Genomic DNA, 21,650 nt, shown 5'->3' on the forward strand with positions numbered 1-21,650 from the left:
GTTATAAACAGTAAGGTTTTAAAGGTAAACTTTTTATTCAAATATGACACACATTATTGAAAAGTGTATAAATCACGTTCAGTGAATTTTCATAAAGTGAATACACTCATGTACTATCACCTACATAAACAAACATAATATAACCAAATTCCTCCCCACCACCACCAAGTTGTAGATAAATTTCAAAGTTCAGAATAAGCTGCATTGTATAGCTTAGTTCTATTCTAGAGTAGTGATTATCAAAATGTAGTCCCCTGACAAGCTGCCTCAGCATCTCCTGGGAACTTGTTAGAATTGCCAATTCGGGGACCGGAATCCAGACCTATAGAACTGATACTTGAGTGAAGCCCAGCGCTTGTGTTTAACAAGTCCCGGAAGTTATTCTTATGCACATTAAGGTTGGAGGAGCACGAATGTAAAACAGTTGTAACAGTTTTGGTTTGTGTTCGCGTAGTAGTGTATTAGGTGAATACCAAGATCTAAAGTGTTACGCTTGAATAATAGAGTCTGTTCCAATCACTTATCTCTTAGGTACCTCTCTCCGCTCCCAATGTAGACTTACCTAGTTTACAAAAAAAGCCTGGCGCTATAGTGACAGGAAATTAACTTCCGGAGGCAAGACAAGTCTAAGCCAATCAAAAGTCAGGCTCGAGCCGCTAGCCCATCCTGGAGGTGTGATTGGTGAATCCCCTGCGGAAGAGCCGGCCGTGGCACCATCCCCGCCCTACGGCGCAAGCCAATTGTCGCCCGGAGTTCAAAATAGCAAAACCGCGCTTGTGGTGGAACATGGCGGCGTGTAGTGGCGGAGGGTCTCCTAGCTCCCGGGGGCGTGCGGACGGGGAGGATGCGGGACCCTCGGATGAACTTCTGTGGGAAAGGGCGAAAGATAATGAGGAGTCGTTCGAATGCCAGGAGCTGTTCGAGTGTCAGGCTGAGATGGGGGCCCCGGAGGAAGAGAAGGATGAGGGCTTGGTGGCGGAGGCTGAGGCGGTAGCTGGCGGCTGGATGCTGGATTTCCTCTGCCTCTCTCTCTGCCGAGCCTTTCGCGACGACCGCTCCGAGGACTTCCACCGAATGCGCGACAGCGCAGAGGGTGAGTGCCGCGTACGCGGTGGGCGGGCGGACGGCGGAGGCCTAGTTTGCGGAACTCACCCCCTGAAGGATCGGCTGAAGAGCGGAGGCGCAGAGGGCAAGATTGAACTGTTCGCTGTAATTTCGCATCCGCCTATTGTCAGCTCCTCAGTTTTTCTCCGATTCTAAATTTTTCTGATAAAAGTGACAATAAGATCCCGTTTAGAGTTGATACAAGATTAAATGAGTTCCAGTTGTACAAAATCGCGCCTAACCGAATGTCCAATTCCTTTTGTCTTTGTTGGCATAATGTTTTTCTTTCGACTCAGGTATTTCTCTAATGGCAGTTAGTCAACAGTCATTGTGGTCTCCAAGTGATCTAGGCCTCAGTGTTTTCTGTTAATCTGTGAGCTACTGAAACCGCATTTGGCCTGCTACTCAGTATTGTAGACTTCAGAATAATAGTAACAGTCAATGAAATCTACTGCCTAGACATTTACAGCCCGTAAATGATGAATAAAGACATAGGTCCATAGAGAAGGTCCATAGGTCCTGGCGTTTTGAATGGTAACAGAAAGATGCGTTACCGTACTAGGGAGTCCGTTTGCCTGCTTGTATCAAAGCCCAGTAAGACATGAACAGAAGTTTGCAGCAAGGAAAGTAAAGTAAGGGTTTGTTTTTAGAAAGTGATCCAAGCCAAAAGGCAGATGAGCTAATGCTCCAATACCTGGCTTCCCAATAGCTTCCAAGCCATGGGTCATTATTAATCAGGGTGACTAAGGGAGTCAGGGTTGTGGTCTCTCTTGTTTGGTGAGTGCTAAGGTAGGGGTCGCTGATCAGTGCATCTGGTTCTGATGTCAGACACATGATGGATTCCTAAGATTATGTGATGCCAGCCAGAACCTCACTGTCCTGAGGGCTTAATTATTAAGGGAGAAGAAGGCAGGTGAGTCAGGATGCTGGGTGAGGCCAGTTTTATTTTTTGTCTCCAAGTGTCAGATGTCCATCATCCAGACCCCAGCCAGAATGCTGAGTGTACGCCACCTAATGATAGAAAATGTGACACAACAGCCACATCTGCAACACTTCTAGGGGCAGTGAGGCCGGTTTGAATCACAAAGAAGGAAAGGAGAAAAGGTCATATTAAAGAAATGAAGTTTCTATGCAGTTACAGATGCTCTAGTATTTATTGCAGAATTGGCATTCAACTTATTGCAGCCAAATGCAGCCCCACGATAATATTAAATAGAAATACTTAAAACCATATTAATCCCAGGAGTTAGGCAAATAGTGTATAGAGAAGTAAACTAGTTAAGCAACCTAAAATATTGATAGCTTTTAACCCCTTTTAAGGGGTATTCTACACCCATGCCCTATCATCCAATACAAGAATCTTTCCTCTGACTGTGTCACAGATACCACTAGAATCATTAATTTAACTCAAGAAAGCTAAGTCCTGGATTGAAGCCAGTGCACCATAATTAGAATTATTAAAAAATCCTCTTTGGGGAGGAGGCTAGAATTATCTATGTGGTGATGAATTTCAGTTGGAAACATGAGCTCGTTTAACTTAAAATAGGTATTGATGGCTAGATATAGAAATACATCTGCATATTTTTTAAATCCTCACCAGAGGATAATTTTATTTTATTGATTTCATTTTTTTCCCACATTTGTTTTATTGTTGTTGAAGTACACTTATCTCCATTCCCCCCCCCCATGCCACTCTCACCCACCACAGCCAACCCCCCTTCCCACCCTTGATCCCACCCCACTTTGGTTTTGTCCATGTGTCCTTTATACACATTCCTGAAAACCCCTCCCCTTTTCCCCCCTTTATCCCCTCCCACCTCCTCTCTGGTTACTGTCAGATTGTTCTTAATTTCAATGTCTCTAGTTATATTTTGCTTGCTTGTTTTTTCACTTAAAGATGACTATTTTGTTAAAGATTTTATTTATTTTTTGAGAAAGGAAAGGGAAGGAGAAAGAGAGGGAGAGAGAGAAACATTGATGTATGAAAGAAACAATCTGGATCATTGTCTCTCACATGCCCCCAACAAGGGACTTGGCCTGCAACTCAGACATGTGCCCTAACTGACAATGGAACAGGCAACTTTTCTGTTTGCAGTCCAACACTCAGCCCATTGAGCCTCACCAGCCAGGGCCATATGCATATTTTTATAAATGTATGGACCCAGGTACTATACTCATTAATTCCCTTGTTCTGTTAGATGGAAAGTTATAGACTCAGTGTAACCCTTGTATCAACAAGTACACCTACCTCTCAAGTCTTGGTTCCCAATACTATTTATCCATAAGGGGAACCAGAGCTCTTTGGAGAAATGGCCTGATTATAGTACTGGGACAGGAAATGTACAGTATGAACCTGGGGTATTTTTGTGCCAGAAAGTAAGGAAGTGCTAAAGACAAAACAAAAATACCCACATCAGTGGGGCTACTGAGTGCAAGAGCTCCCCAATAGCTAAAGCTGAAACAACATGGACAAGAAAGTAAAAAGTATTAGATTATAACCCAAAGTATAAAATAAATATCCATGAATCCATACAGATATAAATAAATGATGGCATAATTAAATAAGTGGGAGAAGAGGCAAATCTCCCATGAAGAATTTCAGGTAATCTATGCAGCTACCCTGTCGTCAAGGAGGTAGAGCATGACCACCAATTTCTTAATTGGGGGCTTTACATAGGGACTTTCTTCTGAAGAGTACAGGATGAGAAGGGGAAGAAAGAGTATACAATAAAGAAACCTGACAAACTCTACCTCACTCAGGCAGTCAAGGTCAGGCTTATCAGTGATAGTTGGTAGTATGTATACTTGATATATGATGAAAATGGAACTGTGCCTCTGTGGTTTTCCTCCCCAAGCCTCTTAACTCCAGTCTAATCATGAGAGGTAAAAAATCAGACATATCCCAATACAATTCTCAAAACCGTCAAGGTCATCAAAACCAAGGGAAGTCTAATGACTAAATGTAATGTGGTGCCTTGGATGGAATCTTGCAGAAAAAGGGCATTGTAAAGACTAAGGAAATAAGCATAAAGTGTGAACTTTAGTTAGTGCATCAATGTCAGTTCATTAACATATGCCAAACTAATATAAGATGTTAATAATAGGGGAAACTGCCCTGGCTGGTGTGGCTCAGTGGATTGAGCACCAGACTGCAAACTGAAAGGTTGCTGGTTCGATTCCCAGTTAGGGCACATGCCTGGGTTGTAGGCCAGGTCCCCATTCAGAGGCATGCAGGAGACAACCAACTGATGTTTCTCTCCCTCTCTTTCTCCCTCCTTTCCCCTCTAACAATAAGTAAATAAAATCTTTAAAAAAATAATAGGAGAAACTAGAGGGTATATGGCACCTCTACTGTTTTTACACAATAATTCTGTAAATTTAAAACCATTCTAAGAAATAAATTTATGAAAAACATAAAAACCCCTTTCAAGGTTCTAGCTCAAGACCAGAGAAATAATATAGGCCACTTCGATTTTATTCAGGTTAAGGGCACAGAATCCCAGAGAAAGGGAACTGTTTTTCAAGTTACTGTTCTAATCAGTGGAAGATAAGCAAATTGTGAACATTGTTTTGTCTCTGTATTCCATTTTTGACTGAAGGGACTCATTTTATCCCATCTATAGAACTTCATTTATTATACTTCATGATTGTAAAAAAATGTACAACTTGATGCTTTTTAGAAAATTCTTAGCTCTTTCATTCCAACCCAGAATTGTTCTCACGCCTGTCAGATGACACCTTTTCCAGATTCTTATTTCTAACCTGTCTCCCACCATGGGAAGCACTGTGGACTGCAGGGTAGTGATTAAGAATATGAACTCCAGAGTAAATTGTCTGAATTTGATTCCTGGTCCTGCTACTTTATAGCTGTAAGACCTAAAGCAAGTACTTACCCTCTTGGTACCTCAATTTCCTAACTTGTAAAATGGTGGTAATAATAGTAATGACCTCATAGGGCTGTTGAGAGAACCAAATGAATGGATATGTGTAAAGCAAGGTTTCTCAACCTCAGCACTGTTGACATTTTGCTCCTCATAATTCTTTGTTTTGTGTGTGCATGAGGTGGAGGTGCATGGGGGGATGCAGGTGCCCCAGTGCATTGTAGGATATTTAGCAGCACTTCTGACCTCACCCAGTAGGTGCCATTAGCAGCCCCTTCCACCCATGACAACCCAAAAGGCTCCAGACATTGCTAAATGTTTTTTTAAGTATATTTTATTGATTATGCTCTTACAGCTACCCCATTTTTTTACAGCTCCCTCCACCCACCACTCCCATTCCCTCCAGCATTGCACCCCCCCTCCCCCTTAGTTCATGTCCATGGGTCATACATATAGTTCTTTGGCTTCTGCATTTCCTATACTACTCTTAAGTCCTCCTGTCATCTACCAATTATGCTTCTTACTCCCTGTGCCTTTTTCCCCATTCTACCCACTCCCGGCTGATAACCCTCCACGTGATCTCCATTTCTGTGATTCTGTTCCTGTTCTAGTTTGCTTTGTTTTTGTTATTTTAGGTTCAGTAGTTGATAATTGTGAGTTTATTGTCACACTAAATGTTTTCTAAGAGACGGAATCACCCCCAGTTGAAAACCACTGGTATAAAGTACTTAAGAATAGTGCCTGGTGTTACACGTGCTTAAATATAGTTGTTATTGTTGCTAGTTATTAGATCCTCCCTAATGCATTTTTCTGCCAGCAGTGTTTGGTACAGGTATGGGAGAAGCAGCTAGCTAGGTTCAATTAGAGTAGGTTTTCCTTGTGCAGAAAGACGATGGTGTGTAATTTAATTTGTGCTGTTTTAGACTAAAACCACGTGAGGGGCAGGAACCAGCTGGCTATCTTACCATTCAGTCATCAGTTCCTAATATTGGCTAGAAGTAGATGTTCAGGAAATATTGAATGAATTGTGTTTAAATTTTATTTAAATTGTGTGCTGTTTTTGAATCCTATTTAATATCTTATGGCTATATTTGCACACTCCTTCCCTCCCCACAGATAATTGCTGGTATGTTATAAGATTATGGCAGTTTAGAATTGAGGAAATGTATTTATTTGTTTTATCTGCTTAGTGCCTGCCGAATTGCTTTTTGGTTTTTATATTTACCAAGTCAGTCCTAGGTGAAGTATTATATAATGGCACCTTTAGGTCTTAAACATTGTTTCCTCAGAGAAGACTTACCTGATGTAACATTTCTTTGCTATATGCTTCTGTAGCATTCTATACTTATCTTTTTCAGTTGCCCCCACATTTTTACTTTAGTTGTTCAGTCATTTGTCTTTCATTGCTACATGGTCCAGAATTATGGTTTACTTGACATTGTATATACTCACTGTCTAACATAACATCTGGTCAGTATTCAGATATTTGGGAGATTAGTATAAATAAATATTTTTAAAATAAAGTTTTGAGCCCTGGCTGGTGTAGCTCAATGGGTTGAGCACAGGCCTGTGAACCAAAGGGTTGCCGGTTTGGTTCCCAGTCAGGACACATGCCTGGGTTGCAGGCCAAGACCCCAGTGGGAGATGCATGAGAGGCAACCACACATTCATGTTTCTCTCCCTCACTTTCTCCCTCCCTTCCCTTCTCTCTAAAAAAAAAAATAAATAAATAAAATCTTAAAATAAAATAAAATAAATCTTTGAAACTGAACAGACTCACTTAACTGAAACCTTGACAGAAATAATATAAAATATTTTCTATAATATTATGAATTTGAAGGTATAAAATAAGCTTCCAGATAGTGACTTGACACATTTTATTATTTGGATCTGTAGTTCCCTTTTTGTTAAGCGCTACCCGTGAAAGTAGTTTTAAATATTTATTGTTCTACTTGTGAAGCGCCAGCTTTATTTTATAAGTGTTTATTGCTGTCTTCTTGTTCTGATTTTTTGTTTTTATTTTTGAGAGTTATGTTTATTAAAGCTGGGGATAGTGAAACAGGGAGAACTTAGAACAGGAGAGAGCCTAGGGGGAGCCGCCTTGTCTCTCCAGAAATATTATAGGAAAGAACTGAGCTTCGGCGGAGCTGCTGTTAAGAGCAGTGAAGAGTCAGAGAAAACAGGGCTTTGGAGACAGGTTCAGGGGGTTAGCCCAGGATGAGCTTCCTCTGCCCATTGCTCCCCTGGTTGCAAGGCTAGTGGGGACTCTTTTATTTGTTTGTTTGTTTTTAAGATTTTATTTTTTTTATTTAGAGAGGGGGAAGGTAGGGAGAAAGAGAGGGAGAGAAACATCAATATGTTGACTCTCACATGCACCACAACCGAGGACCAGCCCCAACCCAGGCATGCGCCCTGACCAGAATCAAATGGATACCCTTTCGCTTTTCAGGACAACACCCAACCAACTGAGCCACACAAGTCAGAGCAAGGGTTTTTTCAATGTTTTAATAAAATTCACTTTTTTCTTTTTCAGCTATTATTCATGGATTATCCAGTCTAACAGCTTATCAATTAAGAACTGTGTATATATGTCAGTTTTTGACAAGAATTGCTGCAGGAAAAGCTCTTGGTAAATATGTGTTTTTATCTTATATTGGAAATATTTCAATCCATGTCTAAAATAAAACAATGAGGAGAAACAGGTGAGAGCTGTCATTTGTTTTTGAGTGTTGCCCATATGTATTTGTCATGTATGTTTACACACAAGCATTTCTAAAGCAAGTAAAAACTATAGTTCCTATATTCTTAGAGCATTGGTTCTCAAACTTTAGCCTGTTTCAGTATTGTTAGAGAACTTGTTGAAAAAAACAAACAAACAAACCCAGAATGCTAAGTCCCCTTCCCCTCCATGAATTTCTGATTCAGGATGTGCAATAGGACTGTTGAGGGGCCCTTTCAGTTACATTTCCTGTAAGTTCCCAGGTGACTCTGATGCTGCTGTCAGGGTCCTATGCTTCACAGACTGTACCTTGGAGATTTTAATTTAAATTTGTAATTTAAAATCTTTTCTTTATTTTTATTGTTGACATTATTGTAAATGTCCCCATTTCCCCCCATCCTTTGCCCCCTCCTCCCAGCCTCCACTGCCTCTTCCCTCTGGCCATCACCACAATGTGTCCATGGGTTATACATATATGTTCTTTGACTACTTTTGTGGTGACTCATCCTGTTATGCACACTCCATTTTTTACTAGCAACTATGATATTTGAAGCCTCTTACTTGATTTCAGCACGTACTTATAAGAGGGAAATGATTTACATCTATAATATCCTGTCCCTTGTACCCAAAGTTCATTTTAGATTGTAACAGACATGCCTAATTCAGTGTATCAATAATGGCTGATATTACACCATAGTTATTTAAAGGATCTTTTGATGCAAATAATTACATATTTATATTGGTTCATACAATGCTTATACAAGCGGTAGGCAATACTTACATGAAACTGCTTACTTACGAACATGTTGTATTACATGAAATCCCAGTGTGTTAATACTACTCCCAAGGCCCTCACTAGTCTATCTGGCTCATGTAGTATGCTTTGTTAGTTAGGTCTGGAGTCATTGTGGACAGGACTAGAGGCAGAGGAGATGTGAGAAAGACAGAATTATAGGTGGGTCTAGGCCTGTTGCTGAAGAGAAAAACAGGCTGATGTGGACACAATTGGAGATTTTCTGACCATGCAGACCATAAGTTAAGATGGTTGTTAATAGAGTTGTTTTGCAGTTAAATGTAACAAAATATTCTGCGGTGCTCAACTGTGCTTGGCATTTTTTCAGTGTATCTTACTTTTCCCCCCTTCCTTTCCTCCCAAAAAAAGAGTGCAGGAAACTCAGATTTTATGTATGACCCCCCATAGTTTAATCTTAAATTCACTAGAATCCTGCTTTGAGTATATCTTAGATACAATAGGCCAGGGACTATTACCAAAAATAAATATATTTCACTGTAATGGACTCAAGTGAGATGCATTTTAAATTTCATTTTAATTTATTTATTGGATTTTCAACTATACACACCCTTTTGCATTTTTTTATTTGTTGTTTTACATCAGCATCGCCTGATAGAAATATAATGTGGGCCTCATATATAATGGGAAGTTTTGTAATAACACCATTAAGTAAAAATATTTAGAAAAATGAAGGGCTGGAAAATGATACTGCAAGCAAATGGCATCCAGAGAAAAGTGGGTGTAGTTGTGCTTGTGTCAGACAAAATAGATTTCAGGACAAAAAAGGTAATGGGACGATGATGGCAGATGCTTTATAATGATAAAGGAAATGATACATTAAATAAATTACCAAGAATTAGGTGGAATTAATTTTAGCAATATCTTCTTTAACCTAGTATTTCTAAAATATGTGCCAATATATCAATATAAAATATGTTAATGAGATTTTTACCCCCTTTTGTAGTAAGTCTTTAGATTAGCATATTTTAATTGCTGAATAATTGCATATAGCTGGGGGCTACCATGTTAGCTTTAGTCTTCTGCCCCACATAGCTTTAAAATATGGCAAATGCTGTGAAGGGGAAATGTTTGTTTGCTTCTCCTTTCATGGGACTTTATATCTTAAGACCCATGCAACTCTGGGAGATTTCCCTCCCTTTCCACCCAGCTTCCTACACTGTCCCAGAACTCAGCAAATGTTCTGTGGGGGAAAAACATTTGTTTTCAGTTTGTCTAGTTACCAGTCCACCAAGCTAGCCCCAAGGAAACCACCAGAAGCTTTTTTCATTTGTCTTACCCCAGTAAAATCTCTGTATGAAATACACTGGATCCTCTCAGCCTGAATAGCAAATGGGCTCAGGAAAGAAAATGGCTACAAAGCGTCAGCTCACTCAGGACTCTCCCACTGGAACTGTGGTTCATCAAGTCCTCATTGCTTCTGCAGCTATCCCATGCCTACAGCAACACGACTGCAATTTATCTAGTTTTTTCTAGTTGTGGGAGTGTTGGCCTGCTGCAGTATCCCACATCCTACCTGAAAGGTTACGCTGTAAATTTTTTGAAGATCTAACGTAAACATATATTCTATATCTCAGTTATAAGAAGGAAGGCAGATTAGTGAGGGGGGTTAGTAATGTCAGTCAGGAAAGATTTATTAGGAAAGATGGCTGTTAAAGAAAGCAGATGTGAAATGAACAAGGACTAGGCAGTCTGCCTTTGCATTTTTACTTCATGCTTTACATGTACTTTGGTCATACCAGCCATCTTGTTATTCCTGAAATGCACCTTCATTGAAACATAGTACTTTTTAAGGGTTCTGCTGTCTGCTTCTACTGCTTGGTAGCTGTGTGAACTCTGCAGATCTCAGGTTCTCCTTTAAAAAACAAGGTTATTGTGCCCCTTTTTTATTGTGTACACTACTAAGGAAATTGTGTGGACAAAGGAGATACTGGATGTTAAGCACTTAGCACAGTGCCTGACACATAGTGGGGCCTCAATAAATGTTAACTAGGAATTTGAATATCTTTTGTACACCTGCCTTATGTTCTTCTGCTCCATCTTCTGAAATATTCTCTTTCCATTTTTGTCCTTTTCTCTTGGTTATCTTCTGTTTGTTCTTAATGACCCAGTTCAAATGATTTCTCTTTGAGGGAAGGTTCTCTTCTAATATCCCTTCTTAGATCTAATACTCTTTGCCTCAAATACACTAGTCTCTCCTAGATAGTTTTTAAAAAATAGAGATGCATGGCCTCTCCCCTATACTAACTAAATCATTCTCTGGCGTAGGCCTAGGCATCAGTAATTTTTAAGAGTTCCTCAGATGATTCCAAGGTATGGCTAGGAATCATCTGAGGCCATAATATAGGGCAAAAGTGGGTTTACAGTTGAGTATATACAAAACACGGAGTTTATTCTTATATTATTTATTAGTTACTGTATTTTTTTCCATACAAACAACTGTAAACCTACTTTTCCCCACCCTGTGTGATTATAGTGAAGTCCTAGTCACATAGGTTTGTCTACATGTCTTCCTTCATGGCTAGCATGGGAGTTCCACAAGGGCAGAAGCTTTTTCTTCTTCATGTTTGTATCCTCAGAACCTGGCACAGAGCCTAGACTATAAGGAGGCTTAGTATATGAATGAATATATTTTTATATCCAAAATGTTGGTGAAACAATTAGGAGAGAACCACAGGAAATAAAGTAGGAATCATGGAAACTGCTAGTATTAAATTGCATGCTCCCTCTAATTTTGCAAAAGAAAAAAAATGGATGTGCCTTTCACAGTTCTCTTTAGTATGTTTATTTTTACATAGTTGCCATGGAACTGCTAGAGTACCAGGAACTACAGGGTTTGAGAGGAATATACTATGTAGCTCCTGCCCTCAAAATTTGAAATATAATCATCATGCATTGTAGTCTGAGAGGTTTTCTGCCTTCAAGACACTTAAATGCTAATAGGATTGTTAAGTGTAAGTAAAAAACACTGCAAAGTATAACAAAGATAGGAATGGCCATACAGAGATTTTGAGAGAAGATATCTCCCAGTCACTTATCTAGAGTAAGGAAGGAATTCAGGAAGGAGGTAGAGTTTGATCTAAACCTAGAAGGATTGATGGATTTCATAAGAATGTAAAAATAGTATTCTATACAAAACAAACATTTGAGTTATTTGAAGAATGGACTATAGTTTACCTGGGTAGTAGAAGTCTTTTTTTTTTCTTTTTTTATTATTTGTCTTGTGTTTTGTTTTGTTTTGTTTTGTTTTTAGCCATCTTTCAGGTAGTAGAACTCCTGATTTGCATCCTTAACTCCCTAAAACTTGCTCCTCCACAAGGGTTCCTGTGTCAGTAAATGGCAGCACCATTTATCCAGTTTTTAAAACCTCTCTCAAGTTTGAGAGAGTTCCTAGTTTTTCTCATACTCCACATCCAATCCACCAGCAGGTCTTTTTCATTCTACATTTGAAGTTCTCAAACACATTTACTTCCTTCCCCTGTCATCTCTGATGACACAGGTTTTATTTGCCCACTATTACTCTCGGCAGACTGACCACCTATCTTTTGAACACCAAACTCCTCTTCAGTGCCTTTGTATTTGCTGTGCCCTGTGGAGTGTTTTTCCTGTAGATCTTTGCTGCTTCTGTTTCACATTATGCTGATCTTGGCTCCATTGTCACTTCCTCAAAGACATCTTTCCTAACTTCTCTGTCTGAAAGAGCCCCTACCCCATCATTCTCAATTCCTAGTGCCCTTTTTTTCTTACTAGCCCGTATTACTCTGAAGTTAAATTATGTGGTAATAATTTAACAAATTATTAGTGAATATGGACTTTGTCTTATTCACTAAGATATTCTTAGTTTTTAGTCTAGCTCCTACATATAGTGAGTGTTCAATATTTATTGAGTAAATGAATTATAGATTATACATGCAGATTATAAATTATAGTGAAGGTTCTAAATGTCAGATTGAGATGTTTGTATGTAATTTACTAAGTAGTTTACCAGCCACTGTGAATCTTTGATCAGAATCACCTGATTAAAGCTCTGTATTAAGAAAGTTTAGCTGTAGTACAAATACTGTCTCATTAAATATTTACATAAGTCCTATGAGACAGTATTTATTTTCACCATTTTGTAGGTGAGAAAAATGAGGCTTAGAAAGGTGAAGTAACTTTTCTAGCACTAAAGGTAATGATAGCCTGGAATAAACTCCAAAATCAAGTTTTTTAAACCACTATACAGTGTTTTGCAAGATATAGGATATGGTAATGAGAAAGGGAGCAAAACAGTGACTCCATTTTTTTTAAGGATTTTATTCATTCATTCATTCATTCATTCATTCACTTATAGAGAGGGGAAGGGAGGGAGAAAGAGAGGGAGAGAAACATCAGTGTGTGGTTGCCTGTTGCACGCCCCCAATTGGTGACCTGGCTCACAACTCAGGCATGTGCTTTGGCCGGGAATTGAAGCAGTGACACTTTGCATTGGTCAATCCACTGAGCCACACCAGCTAAGGCTAGCTTTTTAAGCCTTGGTAATTGGAAAAATGTTGGTAGAGAAATAACTTTTTGAAAGACCCTATTTAAAATAACCACAAAATATATAACAAGGATTTCAGGTAGTTTATGCTAAAATCAAATTCAAAATAAACAAATTTTGTGCTCTAGAGATTTGTTATAATGCATTTAGACTTATGAACCATTTAAGAATTCTGTTACCATGACACCTTATGTAATGTATAATTTATTCTAGCTTATCAAATCAATATTTTAGTAAAGAAAGGCTTTAAATAGCCTGGCTGGTGTGGCTCAGTAGATTGAGTGCTGGCCTGTGAACCAAACAGTCACTGGTTCGATTCCCAGTCTGGGCACATGCCTGTGTTGTAAACCAAGTACCTAGGAGGGGGTGCACGAGAGGCAAACACACATTGATGTTTCTTTTCCTCTCTTTCTCCTTCCTTTCCACTCTCTAAAAATACATAAATAAAAAATCTTTTTTTAAGAAAGAAAAGCTTTACATGTTCTGTAAACTCATCTAGTTTTTTCATTGTTAAAGTTGATTTTAATAAGGAAATTAACTTGAAATATTAGATCACGTCCCTAAACAGGTATATGCAAGAGCAGTGCCTAGCAGGTAGTATACATTCAGTAAGTGAAGAAGTGAATTTTTTTAAGTGACAAAGTAAGGTTCTACTTCGCTTTCAAAGTTACTTACTTTTGTTCTGGTTTTAAAAGATGCACAGTTTGAAACTGATGAACGAATCACACCCTTGGAATCAGCCCTGATGATTTGGGATTCAATTGAAAAGGAACATGACAAATTTCATGAAGAAATACAGAATTTAATTAAAATTCAGGTATGAATATTACTATGTTTATCATTATTTGTTACTTTCTAGAAAATGAAAATATAACATCTAAAGAAATTAAGAGCCACTCTAATAGAAGTTGGGCACTAAACCCAGAGTAAAATTTAATATAATCATTTTCTTTAGAAAACCTTTGGTTTATAGTCTTGACATGAGCTCTAAGAGCTAGGACTTAGTGTTTGCCACCTAAGTATTTATTGCCCACACTTAGGAAAATTTGCCACATCTATTTAAAGATCATTAAGCAGTTTGAAAAGCTTGAGGTTTGTGCCCTCTCAATTTTTATTTAAAGATTGTAAATATAAAAAAGTAGAATATTTGACTTTAAAAATCAACAGATTTTTGTGGTCAAGAGAATGTAAAGTTTTAACTATGTAGAGGGAGTTTTAGGAGTAGCCTATTAAAGAGTGATAAGCCAGCCCTGGCCAGGTGGCTCAGTTAGTTGGAGCATCATCCTGTACACTCAAGGGCTGTGGGTTCAATTCCTAGTCAGAGCACATACCTAGGCTGCAAGTTTGATCCCTGGTCGGGACGGTTACAGGAGGCAACCAATTGGTTTTTCTCTCACATTGATATTTTTTTCTCTCTCCCCCTCCCATTTTCTCTAAAAAGAAAATCAATAATACACATCCTCAGTTGAGGACTTTTTAAAAAGACAGTAAAACTTTAATAGAAAGAGTGATAAGCTACCCTGGCTGGTGTAGCTCAGTGGATTGAGCGCGAGCTGCGAACCAAAGCATCGCAGGTTCGATTCCCAGTCAGGGCACATGCCTGGGTTGCAGGCCATGGCCCCCAGCAACCGTACATTGATGTTTCTCTCTCTCTCTCCCTCCCTTCCCTCTCTGAAAATAAATAAATAAAATCTTAAAAAAAAAAAACTACATTAAAAAGAAAAAAAGAAAGAGTGATAAGCCAAAAACGTCACTCAAAGATGTAAGAGCAAAGTTTTTCTAAGAGGAATTTTGTTAGAAAAATAAACTTTTCCACATTTTTAAAAAATGTTTTACTGTTGGGTAGGAGGGGAAATCCAGGTGGTATCCCACCTCCCCACGAATTAATTATTGATAATATAGTGACTGTCAGGTAGAATTAAGACCTGAATGGGCAGGAAAGTGACTGCTTCTTTTAAGAATTTCAATGCAAGGCAAAGAGATTGTCATGTTATCCCAATTTGGGGGGTTTCTAGTGGAAGCAGGCCTTTGTTAATATACAAGTGAAAAGTCAAGTGGGTTACCATAAAATATATAACAAACATGTACTATATTGCTTACTCTTTACCAAGTACTATTCTAAGTACATTCATATAAAATTCTCTAACTCTCACAACAAACCTATGAAGTAAATACTTTTATTTCCACCCTGTTACATATAAGGAAAAAGGAGGCATCAAGAGGCTGAATAATTTGTCCAAGTTTATAAAGCTACTTAGATGGTAATAGTGGTCCCATATCTTAACCACATATGGTATCAAAAAGGGGAATTTATAAAATGATTATTGAAAAGCTTCTGGCTTCCTAGGTTTCTATTAGAGACTTTCCAGGTATCCTCTCTAGCAGATTTTATATATCCTAATCTTCACAAATGCCATTTAGTTCCCCTCTCATTTCTCTTTTGCTCAAAATATTTAAGTGGGTCCTAAATGTACGTGATAAAGCTTCTAATTTATTTATTAATACTTGCCTTTAATTTGACCTAAATTAGAAGGAGATACAATGCTGTGTTTATTAGTATATATGACATTTTTTCATGTCTTCTCAAACAACAGTTACTTTATCTTTGACAAATATTTTATATAATTTATGAAATCAAAATTATTAAACTACAAAAAAAATTTATTTATTTTTGTCATTTTTTCCTCTTTCTTTTTTTATTGTTGTTAAGTACAGTTGCCTTCATTTTCCCCCCACCACACTCCCTGCCTTTAGCTTTGTCCGTGAGTCCTTTATACATGTTCCTTGATGACCCTTCCCTATCTTTCCCCTGTTTTTCCCTTCTCTCTCCCCTCTGGTTACTGTCAGTTTCTTCTTTATTTCAGTGCCTCTGGTTCTATTTTGCTTGCTTACGTGTTTTGTTGATTAGATTCCACTTATAGGTGAGATCATATAAACTACATAAAAATATTTTAAATGAAGTACCAAATTTTTCGTACTGTAAGATGCACTGGACCATAAGATGCACCTAGGTTTTAGAGGAGGAAAATAGGAGAAAAAATTTTGAAGCAAAAAATGTGGTAAAATATTTAATACCATAAATAACATAGGCCACCAACCACCCCCCCAATATCGAGCCAGGTAAGCTACATTCTGACTATAAGATGCACCCCTCCTTTTCTTCCCAAATTTGGGGGGTGCATCTTATAGTCGGAAAAATACGGTAGTTATTTCAGTATTAAACAACAATTGAGTATTTCAAAAAGCAATCTAACATATATATTTGTCATCCTGTCTTTTAGGCTATAGCTGTTTGCATGGAAAGTGGCAATTTTAAGGAAGCAGAAGAAGTCTTTGAAAGAATATTTGATGGCTCACATACGGTAATTATTTAAATTAAAATCAGAATTTTAGAACTGTTTGTATGCAATGAGGAAAATTGAAAGAACGTGGAAGGAGAATAAGAATGGTGTATAGAACAGTGCTGTCCAATAGAAGTATAATGCAAGTCACATATGTGATTTTAAATTTTCTGGTAGCTGCATTAAAAAACTAGAAAGAAACAAGTGGAATTAATTTTAATAACATTGAACCCACTATTTTTAATATTTTAAAAATCATTTTAAACATTTAATTATTATAAAAATTGATGAAATATTTTGCATTCCTTTTATGGACTGTCTTCAAAACTTGGTATGTATTTTACATTTTTGTCTAATTTCAGGGCTTAAACATTTTAAGGGTTCAGTAGCCATGTGTAGCTAGTGCCTACTATATTGGGCAATGCAGGTATGGAGGAAGGCATTAACACTTGCTTATTTTTCTTACGGTTTCTTATGTGATCATTGTTCACTTTTGTATCTCTGTATAACATTAAGGTTGAATATTAAAAATACAGTGCTATCAGAGTAAATTAAGCTTATTCAAAGAAAAGATAGCTTTTCTGTGAATTTATTGAACTTATTGACCAATAGCATACCTCTAGTACAGTACATGTAGCATAAATGTATAAGTAGGTGGTTTTGTTTGTTTGTTTGTTTGTTTGTTTGTTTGTTTTCACAAAAGGAACACGTTTGTATGATGAGCCCCTAGATCATGAATCAGAAGATCCCAGCACACCCATCCTCCAGACTTTGTCCCTCCTACCTTCTCATGGGCAACCACTGGCCTGACTCATAACATCCAAGATCAGCTTTACTTTTTTCTGAACTTTATATAATAGAGTCATATAGCAAGTTTATATGTGTAAGATTGATCCATGGTATTGCTTATAATAGTTTGTTCATTCTCATTGCTTCATTGTAGGAATATATTACAATTTATCTATTCTACTGTCAATGGACATTTGAGTCATTTTCCAGTTTTGGACTATTACATTCCTTTATCCATGTCTTTTATAAAACATATAGTATACTTAGGAATGGAACTGATAGGTTATAGGATATGAATATAGTCAGTTTTGGTAGGTGCTGCCAAATAATTTTCCGAAACAGTTATATTATCTCAGTTCCTCTAGTGCTGCAGGAGAGTTTCAGTTACTTCACAGACCTTATCTGTGGTTTTCTTTTTAGTCATTCTGGCAAATATGTACTCTGTCACACTGAGTTTTAATTTTGTGTCCCGCTGATGACTAATGCAGGTGAGCATCTTGTCATTTACTGGTATATGTAGAGTTGGGGGGCAATCATCTTAATCCCTTGAGGGACTGAGCCAAGTTGGTCGTCAGTTGTAGTTTTAGAAAGGCTCAATCTATCTCTAATTTGCTCTTGTTCCTAGGGTATAACACTCCAGATTGCAGCAGAAAGCTTGATACATTGATTGGGTTCCCTGCCCCCACTTTTTTATAAACAAAGACTGTAATTGTACAGATGCTATCTTATTTCTTAAATTTGGTACTGGACATTCAGGTTTGTAGTATTTTAAGTCCTTTATTATGTGTGTGAAATATATTTTTAAATTAAAAAGAAAATAAATCAGTGGGCTATTTAGAACATTAGATTTTTAAAAATCTTGTGTGTCTTTGAGTTTGTTTTTAGAAAGTGATGTTTTTAATAGATGACAAAATTTCTAGTATCTTATTGTGATTTTTGTGTTGTTTCTTCTGTTTTCTCTAGTCTTTACAAAGGAAATTGCTTAAGATAATCTCTCAGAAAGATACGTTTCATTCCTTTTTTCAACACTTCAGCTATAACCACATGATGGAGAAAATTAAGAGTTTTGTGAATTATGTGCTTGATGAAAAATCATCAACATTTTTAATGAAGGTATGCATATTTCAGAAAGACTGGTAGACTTAGGAGAAATTATTGTAATAAAGAAGAATAGTTAAAATAGAAATTCTTAAAAAACAAATCAGAATTTTGTTTAGTGATTTTTGTAGAAGAATGTGGCAAAGAGTTACAATTAGTAAACCTAAAGGGTTTATCAGTGATCTTTGTAGTATTTTTACAACTTCTCAAAATAAGAGTTGAAGAAGTTTTCAAAATAAAAAGTTGAGAGACGAAACTTAGAATGAGTTAAGAAATAAGCAAAAATATTTAGTTTAAATTTAACTAAACTTTACAGAAAGTTTTAGCATATTTTTGGAAAAAGTAAAATTAGACTGAAAGGGGACCTTTAAATTTTTTTAATAACATATTAGCCTCTGTCTTGACCTCAGAAATTTTTAACAATGTGTTATGATGGAGCATTAATTAATTTGGGGTAGTTTTATTTTTGAATATCTGGATTTTTTAAGTGACCTTTTTTCTTAAAATTGCCAAGAGAACGTTGTGTGTATAACATAGATTTACAAGAAAAGATTTCCATAAGCACGTATCTAAAGTAGCTGCAAGTGATGTCAGTTGCTGGGTAAAATAGCAGCACAGTGCCCTTGATTGGCTTGTGAGTAGGTACTTTTGTTATGGCTACCAAAGAATTCGCTTTAATTTAATGTTTTTTGTTTAAAAGCATTCCTTTCTCTACCCAACCCCCTTTCTTAGGCAGCAGCAAAAGTAGTGGAAAGTAAAAGAGCAAGAACAGTTCCTCAAGAGAAGCCTAATGGTACTGATACTGACATGACAACTCAAGCTGATTTGGATACAGACAAAAGGTTTGTAAATCCACTGATAATATTTTTTGTCATATGAATATAGTATCTTTATGTAAAAATGATACAAGTGAGCCATTATTAGTACAAATAATTATTGAACATTGGGTATATTGTCTTGATGATGATGAACTTTTGGTGATTCAGAGTATGTAGAGTTATTTTATTTTATGACTTATGCAAAATTTTGTTACATGTGCTAAGCAAAAGTAGTAAAAATACATAGTTTAAATAGTGTGATATCATTTACTGTTCTTAGTAGCTTTGTGCCCTGGAACAGTACTGAGGCTGAAAACCTGAATCATCTGTACCCCTTAGTTCTCAGATCCCACTTGGCTGCATTATGTGACTATTGACTGTACTGAGGGGTATTCTAGTATTTAAGACATTTCTCATACATCTGTAAGGGTAAGCTATTCTGCTTCGTCAGGTGCTCCACTGAAGAAATAGTGATTTGCTCCACTGCTGGAGGGAAACCGCTATGTCAGTCATACATATTGAGAAACCAGAGTTCAGTCTCCAGAGTTATTTCTTCTTTAAGGGTTTGCAAGGGTAACTTTTACAAAATTGATTTTACCTTTTGCTTTGACTTTAGAAGCTAACCCTATCAATAATATAAACTCAACCATTATAAAGATCTTCCTTTCTGTTGAATCTGTGATTCATTCTCTCTATTCTTCCACCCTTAACCCAAGGCCAAATAGTCATCCTGTGGTCTCTGGATGGATATATTTGGCAATGGATATAATATATTACTTTTTTTTTTCTTGGGACCATTGACTTGAATGCTGAAGTTTCCCCATTTTTTAAAAAATTCTCATCCAAAGATATGTTTTGTTTGTTTTTTAATTGATTCGAGAGAGGAACACCTATGTGAGAGAGAAACATCAATTAGTTGCCTCTTGCACATGCCTCGACCAGGGATTGAACCCATAACCTAGGTGTGTGCCCTGACTTGGGATTGCACCCACGACCTTTTGGTGTAAGGGATGACATTCCAATTAACTGAGCCACCCAGCCAGGGCAGGTTCCCCATCTTAACTACTTATTTAGAGGTGGGGATTTGGGTCTAAGTCTGTGGATGTGGCCTGGATCACACCTCAGGATTGAGCTTAGTCATTTTATAATCTCTCTTGTCCGTGCTATTAGAACATGATCTGCTCCTCACTGTCATCTCCCCAAAATTTTTTCTAAAATGCTAGTTCTCACTGACTTATTTTTTCTAAGACACATTTTGAGACGTACAGATGCTATTTTTATTGGTTCAGTTGTTTCACTTTGTTTATGAAATCAAAGTTTAGCAATACTAAAACCTAATGCATTCTTGTGGCCCAGTCTTTCTGCCTGGTGTAATACTGCTTTAAAATAAAATGAAATTAAAACTTACCATTATTCTTACAGATAATGAACACGTCTTATGCCCCCTTCTTATGTAGTACCACACGCTATTTCAAATGTCTCTTAGACACAAAGTAAATCTGTGTAAAACAATTCTTGTTGTCATCCACTCTGTACCCTGACTTTCATTCACATCATACATCCAGTTATCTCCCAAAGTGTTGTGAATTCCATCTCAGAAGTATCTCTCTAACTTATCCTTTCTTATCATTTATATCCTAGATTATTGTGTAGCTTTCTACCACACAAATCCATTCTTGACATGACTTTAGAGTTAGCTACCCATGAAAACAAGTCTGTCTAAATACTTCAAAGCTTAATAACCTCTGCTGGGTTTCAGTTTCTTACTAGATGAGTTAGCATTTACTGGCATGGTTTGCAAAGCCTTACATAGCCCCTTTCTGTTTTGTTTTTTCTCCCCCATAAACAACCTTGTCCCTAAGCATTAACCCCTCCCTCTCCACATATACCATACTTTCTAGCAACCAGAACTTCTCCCTCATCTTGAAATACAAGCTTCTTTATGCCTCCAATTTTGAATTTCCTGTTTTCTAGTCTAAGAATACTTCCCATTCAAGGTCTATAACTCAAAGATCACCTATAAGAAGTCTTCTTGAGCTCTCTGACCAGAGTTGTCTCATCTGTGCTTCCATAGCATCAAGTCACACCTATGTAAATGGACTTACCTTGGATAGTAATTTATCTGTTTACCTATTTGTATCTTTCACTAGATTGAGAATTCTTTAAGGGGTTTGTGTTCTTGGTACCTCGGTCATTACTAGGCATACAATAGAACTTGTAGTGGGCTGGGCACAGAGGGCAAAACCAAAACTAGACACAAAGTAGAAATCAGGAATCAAGCATCTTGGAAGCAAATAGACAGAATGAGAATTGTGACTGTGAGGTCAGACAAATGCTAGGAAAGATGAAGACCTTTTGTTATCAATACTAGATGAAATAAATATTTTGCTCTGATAAAGCTTATAAACTATTTGAGACCATAACAATTATAGATGTGAAACAGAGACAATAGCAGACAGTACATAATTTGTTAGTTTGTAGGTGAACTTACATGCTGAAAAACTTGATATGGACACCTTCAAAGACATGTGAGCACTGAGCAGGGCCTTGGAGGGTGGTTAAGATTT

The 21,650-nt window shown here is 37.3% G+C and overlaps 1 protein-coding gene and 1 non-coding gene across 4 annotated transcripts in view; one reads left to right on the plus strand and one right to left on the minus strand.

The window, feature by feature from the left end:
• Window positions 1-738: 738 nt before the first annotated feature.
• Window positions 739-21,650, plus strand: part of TERF1 (telomeric repeat binding factor 1) — a 43,017-nt gene continuing 22,105 nt past the window's right edge. For 2 of the 3 annotated variants that reach the window (XM_045849437.1, XM_045849439.1), the window contains exons 1-6: window positions 739-1,093; window positions 7,519-7,614; window positions 13,733-13,854; window positions 16,319-16,399; window positions 18,131-18,280; window positions 18,998-19,107. In XM_045849437.1, the coding sequence (XP_045705393.1) occupies window positions 787-1,093; window positions 7,519-7,614; window positions 13,733-13,854; window positions 16,319-16,399; window positions 18,131-18,280; window positions 18,998-19,107 (866 nt within the window). In that variant the 5' untranslated portion in view covers window positions 739-786. The remainder of the gene's footprint in view (window positions 1,094-7,518; window positions 7,615-13,732; window positions 13,855-16,318; window positions 16,400-18,130; window positions 18,281-18,997; window positions 19,108-21,650) is intronic. The other variant, XM_045849438.1, reaches the window with a different exon arrangement.
• LOC123825875 lies at window positions 2,097-2,170 on the minus strand. The gene has a single exon (XR_006786971.1). It is a non-coding gene; the product is annotated as a small nucleolar RNA SNORA17 (small nucleolar RNA).

This window comes from Phyllostomus hastatus, unplaced genomic scaffold, assembly GCF_019186645.2.
Source record: "Phyllostomus hastatus isolate PE091 unplaced genomic scaffold, TTU_PhHast_1.1 phas_contig_65, whole genome shotgun sequence".
Classification (NCBI taxonomy): domain Eukaryota; kingdom Metazoa; phylum Chordata; class Mammalia; order Chiroptera; family Phyllostomidae; genus Phyllostomus; species Phyllostomus hastatus.